At 39.5% G+C, this 19,742-nt stretch overlaps 1 protein-coding gene across 1 annotated transcript in view; it reads right to left on the reverse strand.

Moving 5' to 3' along the window:
- Positions 1 to 1,029: 1,029 nt before the first annotated feature.
- Positions 1,030 to 19,742, reverse strand: part of PDE1A (phosphodiesterase 1A) — a 173,190-nt gene continuing 154,477 nt past the window's right edge. Inside the window, exons 11-15 of the mRNA XM_080927540.1 lie at positions 19,100 to 19,181; positions 17,867 to 17,987; positions 16,676 to 16,854; positions 5,177 to 5,284; positions 1,030 to 3,357 (exon numbers count right to left, since the gene is read on the reverse strand). Coding sequence (XP_080783666.1) covers positions 5,220 to 5,284; positions 16,676 to 16,854; positions 17,867 to 17,987; positions 19,100 to 19,181 — 447 coding nt within the window. The 3' untranslated portion in view covers positions 1,030 to 3,357; positions 5,177 to 5,219. The remainder of the gene's footprint in view (positions 3,358 to 5,176; positions 5,285 to 16,675; positions 16,855 to 17,866; positions 17,988 to 19,099; positions 19,182 to 19,742) is intronic.

Here is a 19,742-nt window from a genome sequence, read left to right on the forward strand (position 1 = left end):
AAAAATAATTAATGCAGGATGCAAAAAATAAAATACATTTGATCTTCAATTATCTGAGATATAAAACATTCTCATTCGAGATATAAAGAGAGCCAATTTCAGAAAAATTGATTAAAATTTCTCAAATAAAATATAGATATACATATGTATAAATTGCATGTTAAATATTTATAATTCTTCCACAGAAATACTATTGTGACACATGGTATCATTACTGTCCTTCCAACTCTATAATACTGTCTAAGATCCGTCCTAAATGGTAGAGCAGCAGACATATAGACAGTCTCTCTCTCCACATTACTCTTTCCACATGGCTTTCCGCTATTCAGTGCTTCTAGCCTTCCCCACACACATGTAGTAGGAAGAATATGTCTTTGGGTACCACAGGCATCCAGAATTAAATTGGTGGCTTCTGTTACTAAACTCCATGGCTTTGGACAGGAATCCTTCTTGAGACTTGGCTTTCTTGAGTGTATCAATGCTACTACTGCTGGATTATTGTTAAAATAAGAATAATGTTTGTTAATAAATTATGTGGAAGCCACACATGGAAAATGGGCAATACTTTTATTTTCTTGTCAACTCATATTTGTTATTTTGTATTATTCTTGTCAACACATGTCCTGTTTTTGTTTTCTTTTGTTTTTCTCTTCTTTAGATCACCTAGGATGGAACTAGTCACCTTTGTATGTGGCATTTGGAGTATTATATATTCGCTACAGTGGGAATGGCTTGTCTTTTAAACTTTACCTTCCTAGAGGAAAGACTCTTATTTCTATGTTTATATGTAAGCCAGTCTTTGAGGTAGTCATTCGCATCTCATGATATCATTATATCAAGGTTCACTTCCTTTATAGAGAAAGGTAACATTCTGAACAGACAAGTCAAGTCAGTTTTTCATTTGGTTTAGTCCCAGTTTCTGCAGCTTTCCCCAAGCTGGCAACAATCTGCTTAAAGAAATGAATACTAAATGGGTCAGGGTAATTTCCATCAAATATGATTTATTTAGCAATCATATGTAGTAGGAAATACAGAGTTACAGCATAATAAAAACACAAGAATCAGAGGCTGTCATGTTAAAAAGCAAAGTTCTGGTTAAATGAAAGGCAAATGAACTTGTAAGTGTACAGAGGGTAGCCACGGGTCAAAATGCAAAGCAGGCACAGCCAACCTATGGAAAAACAGTCCCACCTCATGGTGTGGTCTCTCACAACCATATCTGCACATTTGGAGGCACACTCCAGTGTGAGTCCTCACTGTCCTATGGAGAGAGAAGGAGGAAGGAAGGAGGTGAGGAGGAGCATTCATGGTCCAGGCAGTGTGACAGCTCTGAAGCAGTGTGCCTCCCCATCTACCCCAGCAAAGTTGGTCACAGTGCTCTGTAAGTCACATAGCCTGGACAATTAGGCTAGCAAACACACACTGATCAATTCGTGTATATCTTAATTGATATTAACCAAGCATAGAGATTAAGGAACAAAATAGATGTGTTTTCTCTGCCATAAGAGAAGCAGAGATTCAATTTATTCTTCCCTCCAAAGATTCTAGCTTCACCTAGAAAGACAACAGGCTCAATTAGGAACAATAGTAATCACTTCTTAGACTCTTCGATTCTACTCAAAAGCAGAATATTTTCTAGATAGTAAATATCTCATTTTAAAAAAAGAAGACATTAAAAGCAGTAGTTACAGGTTCTCCATAAATAGAAATAAAATGTCCATTTTAAAGGACAAAGGCTACTAAGATACACATTCCTATTAATCTTCTCAACACATTATAGACAAATCTTTACTGCTGATATTTAAAATATCCATCACATTATAGTGGCTATGATACAATTCAGCTATTTAACAAGATAACTTGGAATCTAATTCACAGAACACTTAAAGGCATTTTACATAGTCTACACACAAATATATCTTAAATTACAACAATGCATACTAAATATGCATAGAGAATATGGCTTACACATTAAAGTAGATCTAAGTTATGAGTCATAAAGACCTCACCACTTAGGCTTAAAAGCTTCTGGTCATGCCCGTTTCTGAAGTATTGCTTAGCCTTGTAGAACCTGGGCCTGGGGGAAACACAGGTGCAAGAAGCAACTCATTAGGATGGGCAAGCCTCTCTGCACATCATTTAATTGACAGTAACTTTCCACTCATTCCATCCAATTGTCATCTTTCATGGCATTCACAATCCCTGTGCAAAATACAGTGCAAAAGCTAAATCATCTAACTGGGCTTGACCATTCCTGTTAGCTGAAAACAAGAAAAGGCCGACAGGTTGAGGAAAGGCTTCACACATGCTCAGGCAAAAACATGGCCAAGAAGCAGGGCCTCTAAAAAGTACAGCTCATTTCCGTTCAGTAAAATTAAAATGTCACATCAAATAAGATTATCTGTACAGAAAATTATGGGTTTTCATATTCATACACACCTCTGAGCATGAGTGTACACACCTACAGTACACACACACACAGAGGCACACACACACATACACACACACACACACACACACACACACACACACCACTTATGCCTCATCCTGTAATATATTTTTATGCCCTAGTGGGAACAATATCCCGGAAGGAAACTTGTTTTCCCTTCAAGTGCCCTTCTTCTGCAATGGCTGATGTTCCATGTTATGTTGGACGTACAGTAAACTGAGACCTGCCATATGACCACCTGCACATGGGTGACCCCTCCACTGCCCTGAAGCCAAATGAATGCTTGGGGAAGATGTCAGTGTGGTTTCTCAGCTGGAGGTCCGTGAGGTGTTCCTCCAGTCCCTGTGCAGCAGCGCTTCTGGTCAGTTGTCGCTGGTGCTTCATGAACAAGTTCTGAAGACAGCTTTGACACTCATTTTGTTCCCATGCATTTCAAAGACAGGCTTGCCAGTCCAGAATTGCACTAAGCAGGTTTTCACCAGTATGTTTTGCTTTCCTTTTACTCTTGTTTATTTTCTCGTTGTGGTTTCTTGTGGTTGTCCTTGTGTTGTTGACAGTTGCTTTGTTGTGGCACCCTTGAGTACCATGGTTCAAGAAGTACATGGAAAAACATTCTATCTTTTGCACAAGCTAAACATGATGAAGACTTGAAGGTGTCCAGCTTTCAGTCTTAAAAGGTTTCCCGGGCTTGACTGATGATGACCAAATCGTGGAGGGAAACAGTGCTGAAAACAATTACCAGAGTCCTAACGATAGCTTGCAGGTATTTCTTTGTTCAGCTATAAGAATAAAATTTAGACTCTTGTTCCTTACAGTGGAATCCACTAAAAAGGCCTGAACCAAACATGTTTGTTTTTTTTTTAGAAAATTAAGGTCTCTGCATGTTTTTCGTGCTGCTTTCATTTTTCCTGAAATAAAAAAATCAAATAAAAATGAGACCAGAGAAGGGATGGGAAGGTGGGTTGGGGGATGTTAGTTAGAAGATACAACATTCCAGTTAAATCACAAAAATAAACTTGAAAGATATGTTCCCAAGATATAGTAAGTAATAATGTATTGTGTTCTTGAAAATCGCTGAGAGTAGCTTTTCACCAAAAAGCATGAAGTGTGTGTGGGGTCATACACTTAGTATTTAGTTCAGTTTAACCAGTCCATGTAGACTGCAGACTTCAAAACATGTCACACATGAAAACTACAGGCTTGGTTATCTAAAAATAAATGAGAAAAAAATAGGGAATATTATTTAGTCTACATAAGGATCAGCTACTGACTGGCCTTTTCATATAGGACTTACACACTCTGCCAAAAATAAGAGATCGGTAATGAATGACAACTGGTTTATCTACATTGTAATTGCTTTCTGCCTCTGTTCTATGCCTCTGTTTTGCACAGTTTATATTCCTGGTAGATCCTTTCCATACACTGAACAGTCATTTCAGTAAACACACCAGTGACTTAAATTCCCTACATACATTTTGGGAAAATATTCATAAATATTATAAATCTATACCATAAATATTTAGAAAATGCTGACCCAAACCATTTTCTATCCTTTTTGTGCTGATATATAATAAATGTTGGGTTGCAAATGTTTTGCTTAATTATGCATATTCAGATTCAGATTCACCATAAATGACCAGGATCTCTAGAGCTAAAAATACACAATAGGTGTGGAAAGTTCTTATATTGGTTTCTAGCAATTAAATACATAGATGAACATGAGATGCTGAAAAGCCAATTGGTGAGTTGCATTATTTCTAAGCTTCATGTACAAAAACAGGAATTACAGTCACCATGGGATTCCCTAAGGTAACATATCTAAGATGTTCCCAAGTAAGAGTTTTTGCACAAACAGTGAAGATTTCCCTTAAATGCTAAGTCACTTTGAACGCTTTCAAACCAGCATCTGAAGAGTCAATGACATCTCAAGAGTCTGGTATGACTTACTCCATTTTCCCATTTCCCAGCTACGGAAGCAACAGAACATTCCTTATAGCCCTTGTGGTTTGTTTGAGATGCATTTTGTAAAATTTAAGACATGTATACTATATACTATATGTCTCTAGCTGTCTGTTCTTCCTGTGTCCTTCTGAGGCAGTAGTTGTGTTTGAATAGGCACCAACATTAATTTATCAGCTCGTTAAAACTTCCTGTTTCTATATGTTTGTAATATATAGAAATAATTCTTCATATTTCTATAGCATTACTAGTAGGGTTATCAATCTGGCAGATGATTATATCAAAATTGTAATTTCAGTAGATAAAATTTAGTTGGAGAAAATAGTAGACTTTTTAAAAAAATAGAATAATATTTAAATGGAGTCCTTTGCCTCTGAGGGTGTTATATAAGCAATTCACTTTAGAAATTAGGTTTCTTATGTGTTTCTTATGTGCAGCTTTGGCTTCGTGTGGGTCCTGAACGACTGGAACAGAGGCTGTCCCCAAAGCTGTTGCCTGTACTTGGCATTTGTTCTTCTAGTGGGGCTATCTTGTCTGTCCTCAGAGAGAAGTGCCTTTCCTCACAGAGACTTGAAGTGTAAGGGGGTGATCCCCAGGGGGTCCCACATGCATTCAGAAGAGAAAGGGAAGGAAGATGGTGGAGGACTGTGGGAGTGGGGACCATAAGGAAGGAAGCGATCAAGATGTAAAGTAAATAAGTAGAAAATAAAATTTTAAATTAAATAATAGTAAAAAAAAATAGGTTTCTTGTCTCAAAGGTTAAATTACCTCTTGTGTTTAAAACAACTGGACTCTTAAAGTTTGTTCACACCTATGGACGCATGTCAGCACGTCTTTCATCTAAATCTTCTGAGTTCTTGTGAAGATCAAGTTCTCCTAGAAACATCAAATAACACACAGGTGAGACAAAACTGGCTGTAGGTGGTGGGCTCGGGCTGGGGGGATAACATTCCTGGGAGACAGCGCTGAAGACCGGGTTTGCTAATGGATTTTGTGGTGCATTTCTCTAAAGATAAGAGTGCTCTCCTTTCAGCCGGGGGTTTGCAGAGCACAACACCACTTCTTTGTGTGCTTGGTTAACCTTGGAAGTTGCAGCTTAGTCTGGAAACACAGACAAAATATAGGAGAGAAGCATTTATTAAAGACTGCGAGATTTTCCTGGATGTTTCTTTTACTGAAACCAAGTTTAAACAAATCCTAATGGCCAATGTCTTTAACTCTGTACTAATTGGCTGCTGTTGTGAATTTAAAACAATTAGAATAAGTATGAGAGACTGGTAATGTTTCAGATAAAATACTCTGCCAAAACAAATTAATAGAATTTATAGTCTTAGAGCTTTATATAAACTCAGGCTTTATATAAACCCTGAAGATAAGGAAAGCATTAATGTGGAAATTATTCCAATGCTTCCTAAGACGTTGAAGAGAACTCATTAAAAACTGAATAAAGTTTCAGATAAACATAAAAGGAGACCCAGTGCCTTCTGGACCAGTACCAGTACCACACAGCTTCTTGCTTGACCAGGCAAGTATGTGGACTGACTGTGTCTTATAAGTGAATGGATGGTCTGTTCAGATATTGCACACTGAGGGCCACACTGGAGATTTCACCCCAGCCTGTTGTCAGAACAAGAACATCCAGCTGCCTTACAATTTCCCAGAAACTTGCTGTTATATTTTCAGCTCTTGTTCCCCTCAAATATGTTCCCACGTAGCCCTCGGAAGGCATTTGTTCCCATAATGTGCTTAAAAATTATCTGCAGCCTATACACCCTCTCCCCATTGGCTTCCATAAGTCTTCACTCTCTCAGGCAGGTATAGATTCCATTTCCAGTGTTCCTCAGGCTATAATCTCTCTCTGCCAAGGAAAACTCTCTTCTATTGATTTGGAATAAGAAGAAGTAATTCTACCTCTCCACTGTAGAGATATCTTTACTGGAATTTTCTTCATAAGTCCGTTTCTATATTCAGCAAGTTAATATTTTATTTTCTTGAACTCATACTGAAAAGTTTATAGCAGGGTTCTGAAACTTCTTTGACATTGCTCCTCACAGCTTGGTGTGTTCTTTGACATTTACCACCTTGGAGCCTTGGTTTCAACTTCAAACTTAATATTCTGTTATTTAAGACCAGATAAGAAAATAACAAAACACACTTTACTAGAAAAGAACAAATGACAGATTAAAAATGGACAGACTTAAAAGAAAGTAACATAAATATTTATCTCATTTGAGAGTGGACTTTTTACAATGGGTAAAGGAAACTGAAGTCTACAGAATCAAATAGTTTTATTTCTAGTGAAGGCTTATCAGTAATGGAAAATGGAAGACGGATAAAAAATTATAATAAAAAACAATGAAATTTCAAAATAATGTGCAAATGACATCTGAGAGTAATTCTGTAAGTGCAATTATAAAAGCAGGATTAGGACCAAGTACATAGTTTTGTAGTACCAAAAGAGCAATCCTTCTTCCAAATTGTGATGACCTGGTATTTTCAAGTATACACCACACACACACACACACAAAGAGAGAGAGAGAGAGAGAGAGAGAGAGAGAGAGAGAGAGAGAGAGAGAGAGAGAGAGAGAGAGAGATTGCCAAGTGATTTCATAGAAACTGGGTTATTTGCAAAAATGAAATACCTCATATATCAAAATCACATTCTCTTAAATCCATCCTTAGTTGCCGAAGACTTTGTAATTACCTTGGGTACGTTATAAGTAAGTCACTTTTAGGCACATAGTTTTGACATCATCTTTTCGGGAAGGATGAAACACCTGGGAGCATCCATCCTCTCAAAGACAATTTTAGGTAAGCTTCCCAAGTGAAGCACCGTTTATGTAAATGATTCTGAAGCCCACTCAAGGAGCGTTTCTCTGTCTGACACAGCCCATCCTTTTAGTCTGATCAAATGTACGTGCTTTTCAAAATAAAATTCATAAATAAAATACATATTGTCAATAAGAATTTCATTTAAGCCGCAATATAATATCAGCATACTAGAGGAATCCACTGATACTACATGCACCTCTCCCGTTAACTGTGAGAATGGCAAGAACTACAGGCTTGTCCTGTATATAACCTTTGTAATAATTACATCAAGTTCAACTTCAATGTGTTCCACTATATATGATTTGAAAATATTTGTGACTCCAGCTATGACAAAGGTGACACGAATGTTTACATGCAGTGTAGCCCGCAGATGATAAACATTGAAAACATAATCTTCTCTAAGACTCATGCACAAAGCTGTAGGCTAAAATAAATTCTCTGCAGAGTTTTCCCAGATGGGGAGACAAAACTCTTCCCAGAAGTTATAGCTTATTAAATGAACATTTTGGTGCACTGCCCACATCAGAGATGTTCTTAATCAATTAAGGCGACTGTCACTACTGTTGATTCTAATTTCCACTAGAGCTAGATTGTAAAATCTTATTGATGAAGATGGTTCGCAGTTTTGTTGTAGGACCAGAAAGATAAACTGAAACTGAGATCATAGTTCCTTCTTCAGTGGAAAACGTTCATAGTTCTGAAAGGCTCTGCACAAGACAATCATCAATCCTCGTATTCATACTACCAACAGCCAGGTAAGATGTGCTAGCGGAGGCTATTTTGGCCAGTTGTTATCGGGGCATAAAGTGATTGTGGTTAAGTCCCACTCCACAGGAATGAATTTATGTCTAAAACTACAGCTGGGATTTGGTGAAATAAGTGGATTTTGGGGGACCCGGTGCAGTTACTATAGTCACCTCTTGATATATTTACAGTAGGATATCATTATTGGAAGGCAGTGAAAAGTAGGAGAGAGTATCAACTTGGAGAAAGTAGTCCACTGGACATTCCCTAGAAAGTCCTGAGTTCTCCCTACTTCCTGTCTTTTCTTCCTGATAGCATGAAGTAATCAGATTTCTATTGCCTTAGCCCACATTAATGTTGTAACAGTCCTTGGAATAAAATTGCTAAAATAACAAGTTATTAAAAATTTTATTATAGATACAGACATAGGCAGATAGAGATTTAGAGAGACAGAAGTGTGTGTGTGTGTGTGTGTGTGTAAAACACTGACTGACAAATAAACTGATATCAGAGAAGGGGATCCATGGCTTTGACATCCAGGGCTTCCTTACCCTTGAGTTAGGAACCTTTACCGTAAGCACTGGTTTGTAGGGCGTAGTTTAGAACAGTGCAAAACTGTGAGGTAGAGAAGATTCACAGCACTGTAGGCAGAACACAGAAATGAGAGCTTCTGATGGGGAAAATACCAACTGGAATAAAGTCCTTAAGGACCCCTTGTGATGGTGTTCAGATGAGTGAAGGTTCCATGTTAGAAAAGTTATAACTGTGTTAGAAAAGCCTTTCCTTGTGCTACACTGAGATATAAACTCTAAAACAAGGATAAAAGTTTGGTACATTTAGCCCACAGTTCAAATATTGCTAGCTGCTTTCAGCCACGTTACAATGAAAGCTGGAAACAAGGAAATCTGAAGCATTAGGAAACTTAAAATTTTCTCAGAGAATGGAAGTGTTTACAGTTGAGATCAGTGGTGGTGCACACCTTTAATCCCAGCAACAGGAAGGCAAAGGCAGGCAGACCTCTCAGGTCCAGGATAGCCAGGACTTCCCAGAGAAACCCTGTCTTGGAAAATCAAAAGGATAATAGTAATAATAATAATAATAATAATAATAATAATAATAATAATAATAATAATAATAATAATAATAATGTGGACATCAAGGAAGTTGTCGTTGCTAAAGAGATACAGAAACTGAAACTATAAGGAAGCCAAAGAGCTTAAGTGTAGCCGTGTGGTAAAGTGGGGAAGTAATGTATCCAAGGCCCCAGGTCCAATCCTCAGTACTGTAAAATTACGAGAAAAGAAGAATTTAAGAAAAGAGAAAAAATAGTTAACAATAACTAATAATAATAATAACAATAACCCATCATCACCAAATACTGTGTGCTGAGGCAATAAGATAGGAATGAGATCCTGTGGACACTTTGGCCAAGGTCAAAGGTTTGAGGCTCTGAGCTTAATTGAAAGATTAATCGAACACTGTAGAATACTTTTCTAGCATACAGTTACCTGGTATGGGGGAACCCTGATGTTACAGTAGCATCCCTCCATGGGTGGCTGGATTTAGGAGCTCTGTGACAAGTGGGGGACTCCTTTATTCAGCGGGGGCATCCCTGTCTCTGCCTCTGTCTTGAAAGTGTCCCTGAACACTTTGTCTGAAAAAGTGACCTTGTACAGAGCTCTCTGCAAAGCTGTGTAGCTCAACACACACACACACAGACACACACACACCCATACACACATACATACACAAACACACATACACACATACATACATACATACACACACACACATACAGACATACATACACACATACACTCACATACATACATATATACACACACATACACACTCACAAACATACACACACACACACACACACACACACACACACACACCACTCTTTTTGTTCACATCATTATTCAGGACTGTATTAGAACCAATCAGTCCTTTCTGATTGCTTGATGCTAGGAACAATTAACCCTTTCCACCCACGTCCCTGAAAAAAGCCCCTATATACCTTCTCCCTTACATTGTACACCTTATCCTCAAAACAATGAACAAGACTTGTCTTGCTACAGTGGTCTCCAGGGGTCATTCCTCCATACTCACGGCCATCTGAAGCCTGCTCTCTGCCTCTATTCCCTTGTCTTCTCAGGCTGGTGGCCAACAGCCTCTGAGGAGAAAGTGGGGCCACAGCCTAGGGAAATGTTTCGCCTGGTTGTTCACCTGAGTACACAGACACTTTTGCAGACATGGTCCATGAGATCCTAGGCACTACTTAGCTGACAGCAAATCTCTGCATGATGCTTCGCAGGCATGCAGAATAAAGGGGTTTAGGGGCCATGGAAGGACTGTGAAGGTTTTGCAAATACACACAGTATGGAGCATGGTTGAATTTCTTGCATTCTGACCTTTAATGAATAATGTCTGAAGCTGTGAGAATGAAGATGAACACGCTTTAAAGACTCTGCAAGGTTAAAGATGTATGGAACATGGACCATATGCTGAGCAAAGTTTTAGGAGCCATCCCAAAGAAAGGCCGTATCACTAAGGGTACAGGAACAGGGTTTTGCACAAATTAAACGTATGCCTCAGAAGCAGATATACAGTTGTAAAATTTGTCATTTGGGGTTTGGTTTGTTCATCACCTTCTGTAATCATCCCCAGTTTATCTTTTGGGAATGTCACTATTTACCTCATGCCATTGTGTACTGGAAGCAGGTAAGCTTCTTTTTAAATTGTGTAGAAACTAATAGTAACGTTCCCCTTATTCTTTAAGTTCAACCAGCCATTGGTTGAACATCTGAAACAAATCCTTCTTTGCTGAAATTATCTTCTCCAGCACTTTGTCACAGAGGCCAGGAGCCAGACTAATATTACAAAATACCTCATTTTTATAAAGTGTTATATACGTTTCAAATCAATAACTTCTTACATGGTCTTACTATTGAGTTCTGGACAATACCAAGAGTATTGGCTATGGTCTGAAATATTTAAGAGATCTCATTGGCCAAAAGCTCATAAAGAGGTAAGCCTTTTCTGGTCAAGGGGTTTTATTGCTAATACATGTGTCTGGTTGGGGCATTGTCTCTGTGCTATAGGATGCTGCCATTTAATATATATACTCAGGTATACAGAAACATTTTTTAACCCTTTTTCTTCCCTGGGGCCTTTTGTGCTTAGAGAAGAAAAAAATCCTCAATTTCTTAGAAGTTAATTTAAGCTAATTCATTTACATCTTTCCACTAGACGAACAGTTCTGACCTAAATCATTTCTAGTCTGACCATCTCCCATAGAAAACATGGCTGCTGCTTTTTGCCATTGTCCAAAGAGTCTGCCTGAGGCTAAGGTGAAGAGATTTAGATTAATTGCCTTGACAAAGAAAGTCTCAAAATAACCTGGTATAAATTCTGTTGTGTGGTTACTAAAGTTCAGTCTTATGAAGTGTTTTAGTGAAAAGGTGCAAGCTGAGAAAGGAAAAATATAAAATGTCTGGTTAAAGTAATGAAGGGTCACTAGGAAGTGAAATGGAGCTGAATCCCACGTTCAAGAAGATAAACAGATTAAGGGAGCAGCAACTTTGGGGCAAGATCCCACCCAGCTAAGCTTAGGTCCAAACATGTTAGGACATACATTTAATCTTAGAAGACAGGCAAGAAAACCTCTGAGTTCAAGGCTAGTATGGTATAGAGCAAGTTCTGTGTAGAAAAAAAGCTTAAGTTCAGGGATGGTGGTGCACACCTTTGATCCCAGCACTCAGGAGACAGAGCCATGCAGATCTCTGAGTTCAAGGTCAATCTACAGAGAAAACTCCAGTATTGCCAAGCTTGGCCAGTGAAGGAGTTGGAAAACAAAGCTGGTGAGAATACAATAAAACAAGGGAGGTGGAGGGTGGGCTGTGTTCCAGCTCTAGCAAGCTGCAGAAGTCTGGAGCTTTGGCCATGTGACTCTGGCTTTAGAGTCACAAATAGAAGGGATTATTGGGACAAGTGATGCCGGCTAGCTGGAGCTGAGAAATTAGCAGTGACTAAGAAGAGACCTGCGTCACTGAACTATCTGGAAAGTGTTTTCTGAGAGGACAATGGAGCTGTGTTTTTAGACTTGGTAATGTGTAAGAATTACCCAGGTAGTTTTGGTTCGGAAGGAGTCATGGAGAGCAGCTCAGACTATGACGGCCTCATGGCTAAATTAATACTTAACTGTACCAGAGTGGTTGAAGAACTGTCTTAATTATGGTTTTACGTCTGTGCACAGACACCATGACCAAGGAACAAGGGACACATGTAGTGCATAGGCATACATGCAGTCAAAATGCTCATATACACAAAATAAACAGAAATTTAAAATGCCTGATAAATACGGACCCATAGAATAAAATGTAGCATATAGAGGATTCAGAGCTAGGTATGCTTTCAGGCATGCCCTTATGGTATTAGAGCATATTTCCAGCACATGAAAGAGCTCACTGTGTATCTTGAAACATAAGGTTTAATTAGTGAATGATTTTGATATCAAGAATTCACCCAAAGGCTAGACTGTCTGCAGATAAGCTTTTGAGAAAACAGTGCCTCACAGTGGTTCTAATGTTATAGATGAGTCAGTCTATTGAAAGCATTTCAATAATTGGCCAAACCCTACTCTAATCTACCCGTGAATTCATTGCTGGATGGTAGCAAGGCCTTGTTGGAAGCAGGTTTTTTTTTTTTTTTTTTTTTTTTTTTGACCTACATGAATTAAAATTGAAGCCAGTACTAGATTGCTCTGATTGATAAAGAACATTCAAGACAGAGGGGAAGAGAATAGAGAATGCTGAGTGTAAGTCTGAAGTCTCATAAAGATAACAGAAATGAAAGTAATGTATGTGCATGTATACACATTTAGGTACACACAAATATAAATGTGGTGTGTGTGTGTGTGTGTGTGTGTGTGTGTGTGTGTGTGTGTGTGTGTGTGTAGTCATCTCTAAGGTATAAAGTTGACAAACTTCCAATGTAAATGATCTGGTCTCTGGGGTCATATAACTTCACTAATTTCTGATCAACACTGCAGCCCTAAACTGCCTACCTCTCCCTCGGTGCCACCTGTCTGTTCCTCGCATTCTAACCCAACAGGTTTCCAAGGAGACATGAACTGCTGTAAAGTCATGTAGCTGGTATTCACATTCCTAATGAGAAGTCAGAGAACAACTACCCTTGAAGTGTCAGAAAGCACACAAGTTCAGATAGAGAAGACATATTAGGGGATGTTCCGTGTATTCCTTTCCTTTTGGCATCCATTGGTTGGCTTCAACAAATAGAAAAAGGTACATTATATTGAAGCCAGACCATTTGTGTCTGAATTAAAGCCACTGATTATCAGATTATTCCATGGAAGAGAAATTGAGTTGTGTTTGTTTCTGTTTGATTTTTATGAAACCAGCAATATACTTATACCTAAACCAGACAAAGATACACATAAAAATAAAAGTGCATATTAATATACCTGATGAACACAGATGCTAAAACTCAGTGAAATACAATTAAACCAAATTCAAGAGCACATCAAAAATACCATCTATCACAACCAAATTGGATTTATCTCAGCAGTGTATTTCTATATGTGTAAATCAGTAAATATGTTCTAACACACTAACAGACTCAAAAACAGAAACTTCATGATCATCACATTATAGTCAGAAAAGGCCTTCTTGTATGTCCAATAACCCTTCATTATAAAAGTCCTGGGAGATCCAAGGAGACGGGGATTTATCACAGCACAATAAAAGTAACACACTGTAAGCCTCCAGCCAACATTATGCTCAGTGAAGAAGCTGAAATATTTGCAGTAAAATCAGAAATAAGGATTCCCACTTTCTTCCCTCCTGTTAAATATAATCTCAGCTAGAGCTATTAGACATGAGAAGGGGATAAAGGGTTAGGACACAAAAAAGCCGATATGATTTTTCACATTAAAGGCTGTAAAAAAAGCTCCTCCTCCCTCTGATAAACATATTTAGCAAGGTAGCAGGATACAAAATTCACACATACTTGTCTTGCTGTTTTCAAATGCCCACCTCACTACAAGCATAGTAACGTATCTTCCTGACAACTGTCAACTCCTGACTAGTGTAGCAAAGGTAGAGATATAAGACACAGAAAGAACAGACTGACATAAAGGCCGTGTTCTTCAGTCTAGATGAGTAACTCTATATAGTTATAAATGCATATAAATTGAGTATTTTCATGACAGTAAAAGCCATGTGTAGCAGGTTGAAGTGAGAATGGCTCATATATGTTTGTACCATGTTGGTGAACCTGATTAGGAAGGATTAGGAGGTATAGCATGTTGGAAGAGATGTCTTCATGGAGTGAGCTTTGAAGTTTCCAAAGCCGACACGACTCCCAGTGCCCTTTCTCTGTCCACCGTTATAGACAAAGATGTGAGCTATCAGGTGTTCCTTTGTTCTGCCATTGTGAACTCTAAGCTCTGGAACCATAAGCCAAATCAAAACTTTCTTTTATAGGTTGTCTCAATCATAGTGTTTAGTCATAGCAATAGACAAGACAACATACAATTATGTATATATGTTACATACATACATATGGATTCGATGCACACAAGAGAAGGAGCAAGAAGAGATCAGATCCAGGATGTGTTTGGAAGGAGACAGATAGAATTTGATACAGGAGGATGTAGAGTTTAACATTTTTAAAGTCATATTGTATAATGACGCACACAATGCACACACATTGTGTGTGTACATATATACATATACATATATGTATGTATACTCTATCCTGATTATACTTAGCATCTATGAATTTTATAAATATGTGTCTTAATTAGGGTTTCCATCTTTGTGAAGAGCCATCATGGCCTAGGCAACTTATATAAGGAACAAAATTTAACTGGGGCTGGCTTGCAGGTTCACAGCGTCATCACAGGAGCAGGCCATCATCATCAAGGCTGGAAGCATCCAGAATCCAGGCTGACGTGGTGCAGGAGCAACTGAGAGTTGTACATCTGGACCTTACTTCCGCCAGCAGAGGGACTGACATCCTCAGTCAGCTAGGAAGAAGCTCTCTCAAAGCCCATCCCCACAGCCACACTTCTTCCAACCAGGCCACACCTACTCCAACCAGGCCACACCTACTCCAACCAGGCCACACCTACTCCAACCAGGCCACACCTACTCCAACCAGGCCACACCTACTCCAACCAGGCCACACCTACTCCAACCAGGCCACACCTACTCCAACAAGGCCACACCTACTCCAACAAGGCCACACCTCCTAATAGTGCCCCTCCCTGAGCTAAGCATATTGAAACCAGCACAATACGCGTGTAAATTCTCCTTTCAAACGTCCAAAGTCTAACTTCTTGCTTGTCCTGTTGTGCGCACACTCTGACACTGGTTTATGTCTCCCTCTTGTCTCACAGTGTGGAGTTTAATCTACGCTTCCATCTTTCTCCTAGGTGGAAGAAAACTGCCTTCTTTCTGATCCTGCGTGACATTTTTGGTAACCCGAACAAAATAATATTTTCTGCTATGTAGTTAGAGAAATCATTGTTAAATGTTAGTTGAAATCATTCACGTGCCATCTGAGAGATAACCCTACATTTAGTCCCCGTTTTTTTTTTGGGGGGGGGGCAGACAAATGATCTGGCCTCCACATTCCCTCACACCATGCCTACAGAGTTCCCACCTGTCCCCTTTCTCCCCTTTCACGGGCTTCCTTGTTTCTGGCTTGGGAGGCAAGTTCCGCCTCTTAGTTTTACATGGTCATTCCATGCATCTGCCTGAAAAGGTTTGGTCTTCCACGCCAGGCTGCTCCCTGGCCCTTTCTCGTCTCTTCTCATAATCATCCGCACAATCACTCTGCTCATGCTGAGCACCGCAGACCTCCCTGAAGACCGAAGCAGGCCCACTCGGGCCCCTCCCATTATGGAGCCACAGTCCCTTTAACAGCCAGTTCACACAGTGGCTTCTAGTCTGGACACCCAATAATTCACAATGCTTTTATCCATTTAAAATTATTTACTGCAATTGTGTGTATGCATCTCTCTCTCTCTCTCTCTCTCTCTCTCTCTCTCTCTCTCTCTCTCTCTCTGTGTGTGTGTGTGTGTGTGTGTGTGTGTGTGTGTGTACAGTATCTGTAGATGTCTGCAGAGGCCAAGAGAGATCACTGGATTCTGGCGCTGAAGTTACAGGATGTGATGAGCTGCTAATCACGCGTGATTGAAACAGAACCTGGGTCCTCAGCAAGAGCAGCAAGTACTCTTTACTACAGAGCCATCTTCCCAGCCCCATTTTAACTAAGATGCTAGACACTTGGGTAGATACAGCAAGAGCTAGTGACCTTGCTTGGTGCTAGAACAAGCTTAACAGTCCCATCGACAACTGCAGGGGTTCTTACACAGTTCGCCATGCCATTGTCCCTTATTGCCCATCTCCATGGCCACCATCCATTGGCACACACATCGGCAACTCAGGCAACCTGAACAGCAGTATCCTTTCTTAGCTTAGCAACAGGACCAATTGTCTCATGAATGATCAAATTGTGCGCGCGCGTACACACACACACACACACACACACACACAAAACAGCAAGAGTTTGTGCATATTATAAAAGAAACACATCAAGTGGAAAGTCCAAACCATCAAGGAATTAGAGACTCCTTAATGGCAGCATCATCAACAACTGTACCTTGGGCGGCCAACTCTTTCCACCTCTCTTTGTTCTGCTGAATGATGTCCACCAGGTTGTTTTTGAAACTCTTCAGGTCCACAGCCGACAGAGAGTAGTCTGGGGTATAGGTCCCATCGCTCACGGACCGCCTCAGAGAGTCAGCCACATGGAACCCAATCATGGTGGACGAGCTACCACTGACAACCAGAGAAATCAAAAGACGGCTAGGTCGACATACCGTACAAAACAGGTTTACAGACCCACAGGAGATTCCCAACAGTCACATGGACCCTGATGTAACCTGCGGCAGGGGGTTACCCCCCACATCCTCTTTACTACATGGAAGGGGCAGGGGCTGTCCAACAGGCTTCATTTTTTTTTTTTTTGAGAGAGAGCAAGATATCTAACATGTTTTTATTTAAGAAAGTAGATTACAGCTCATCAAACTAAGAAACATTACACAGAGTAACTGAGATTTCTGCCCATTTACTTTTCTTTTCTTTCTTTCTTTTTCTTTTTTTAAATTGAACAACTTTATTTTAAAAAACAGAGATAAATGTACAGATTTTAAAAACATTTTTGCATAAAAGTATATGAATACATTTTTGTTAGTACTTGATTTTTTTTAAAGGTTTGATAGTGTGCATTAAAATCTTACTAGTTACAATGAGCATAAAGTACGTGTAAAACAAGATGTAACCTGGAATTGGTCAAAGTTTTCTTGGTGTGTAAAGATTAAGCATAATGATTTTTTTTTTTCATTTTTTTTTTTTTTTTTAAATTTGGCCTTTGTTTTTCTTGAACTTCATATAGTCTGTTTCTGGGGTGTTCAGAGGCTTCGGTTATTTTGTCTCTCTTTTTAAAAAAATTAAAATAGACTCTTTTTAAGCTGATGTATTCTGATTTCGGTTTGGTTTCTACTCACTCCTCCCAGGTTCTTTCCCTGCTTCTTCTCCCATCCAGACCGTCCAGACCTACACCCTTGTCTTCTCATTTAAACTGGACCGTGATGAGTTGCATAGGGTATGCACTACAGGATACCGCCACTAGGTGGCGCTGCTACCTAATAATTACTGCAACAGGCCTATCTTTGAGGAAAAGATTAATTACTGGGTAAAGCTCTTCCAAATCTTGAAGGTGATATATATATATATATATATATATATATATATATATATATATATATATGCAAAAGAAAAACTATTATACCTGCTTGCTCCATAGTTAGAAGAATCTGGTTTTGAAGCTTCCTCTATAAGAGGAATAACTATTTTCTCTGTCGAGTCTGTCAGGAGAGAAAACGTTGGCTCCACTATGAAATCAATGAAACCTAAAAAAGCAAAACACAGAACGGTAGATATCACCAAGTTTTACAGTTTCCTAAACCATATGGTCAGCCTCAGTGAGAACTTTCTGGGATACTCGTGGAAAGACAAAAGCTCGCTATGGAACTGGCTAAGCTGAGCACGGTGACAATCTTCAGAGGCAGCTACTTTGCATGAGAATGCGTTCAGTAGTTCGAGCTGATAAACTGGACTTCCTCCCTCAAGCGTTTGGTCTTCGCTATTTAATATTCCACCCGAACTATTGAGCCAGTTCTAACGGTTAGAAATGTCTTTCCTTCTCAGTAAGAGGTTGTTACCCTTATGAATGGAACTCATTTGCTTGTGTTTTTGTTGTTTTGGGTTTTTTTTTTTTTTTTTGGTTATTGGATGTTATACACAAAAAAGAAGTGCTATCTAAACTCTCCAAAAAGAAAAAGAAAACACACAAAATAGCTTAAGGTCCCCATCCCTCAGGCCACAGAAGTCTAGCTCCCCGTGTGTCCTGAGCACACACATGCCTCTCTCTGCACAATTCTTCTAACCAGACCTCCTCCAGCTGCATCTGCTACATCTAATCCTGTGAAAGGATCATGGGATGGGATTCCACTCCCCTAACAATCGTCAAAGGGACAATAGTTTCTATCCCATCAGAAGCGTTCTCGGAAGTGGGATACATGGTAGAAAAATGACCATGCGATCTAATTTAGTTATCAATAGGGAAGTGCTTCAAGTATAGCCCTTAGAACCTGGCCTCTCCTTTTAGAACACATAAAGGGACTCTGAGCTGTAACATATCCATGTTCAGAGAGGTCTTTTCTACGCTTTCCTTTAAGTTAAATTGCCTTGCTATTAGTGAAGCTTTTGTTGTGGGCTTTTACTTTAACTCTAGGTTAAGAACCTAGAAACACCTGACCTTGACCAGCAGCAGAGTCTTTATGGAATTCACTTTGTAAAAATGCCCCATCGATTCCCCTTCAGCATTATCTAGATCAGGCTGAAGCCAACATTTATCCTGAGTGTAGAATGAGGTTGGTCTGGAAGACTCCGAACAGCATAGCTCATGCATTTGAACACCAGCAAGTCCCACCCACTTTTCAGGCCCGGATTCTCCAGTTACCTATTTGAGACTGAGCGACCATTGTCGACTTCCGGTCACACAGTGGAGAAAACGGAAGCCCTAATTCAGCTTCTTTGTCTCCCTGGGGGAAGAAAGATGAATTGTCAGAATTAAGTTGGGGAATTTAAGAAAACGTGTGGTCTAGATAGAGTGACATGAAACAACCTCGTACTTTTACCTGCACCCTTATTAAGATCGTTAAAGTCTACGCTTGTATAATTCATTTTGCGTAGTTTTCTCCGGAGTGCGAACGCATCTCTAATTGTCTCTGTGGTACCCCAGGGGACTGTAAGGAGGCAAGCGTTTCAGTTTTCTCAAGTCCCTGTGGTTCGGTCCTCTCAGTACATCATCGGGAAGCTAACTGACCACCAAGATTTTTTATGTTGTTTTCCTTATGTCTTTTTTTTTTCTTCTATTGGATATTTACATTTCAAATGTTATCTTCTTTCCTGGTTTCCCCTCCAGAAACCCCCTATCCCATCCTAACTCCCCTTCGCCCCCTCCCCGCCCCCTGCTTCTATGAGGTGACCACCACGTTTATGGACTTCTCTTCACTTTTTAGATTTTGCTTCAGAAAGTTTTAAGAAGCAAGATTTTACATTGAACTGCGTTTTCAAATGAAATATGCATGAATATTTTGAAA

Source organism: Micromys minutus, assembly GCF_963924665.1.
Source record: "Micromys minutus genome assembly, chromosome: 13".
Classification (NCBI taxonomy): Eukaryota; Metazoa; Chordata; class Mammalia; order Rodentia; family Muridae; genus Micromys; species Micromys minutus.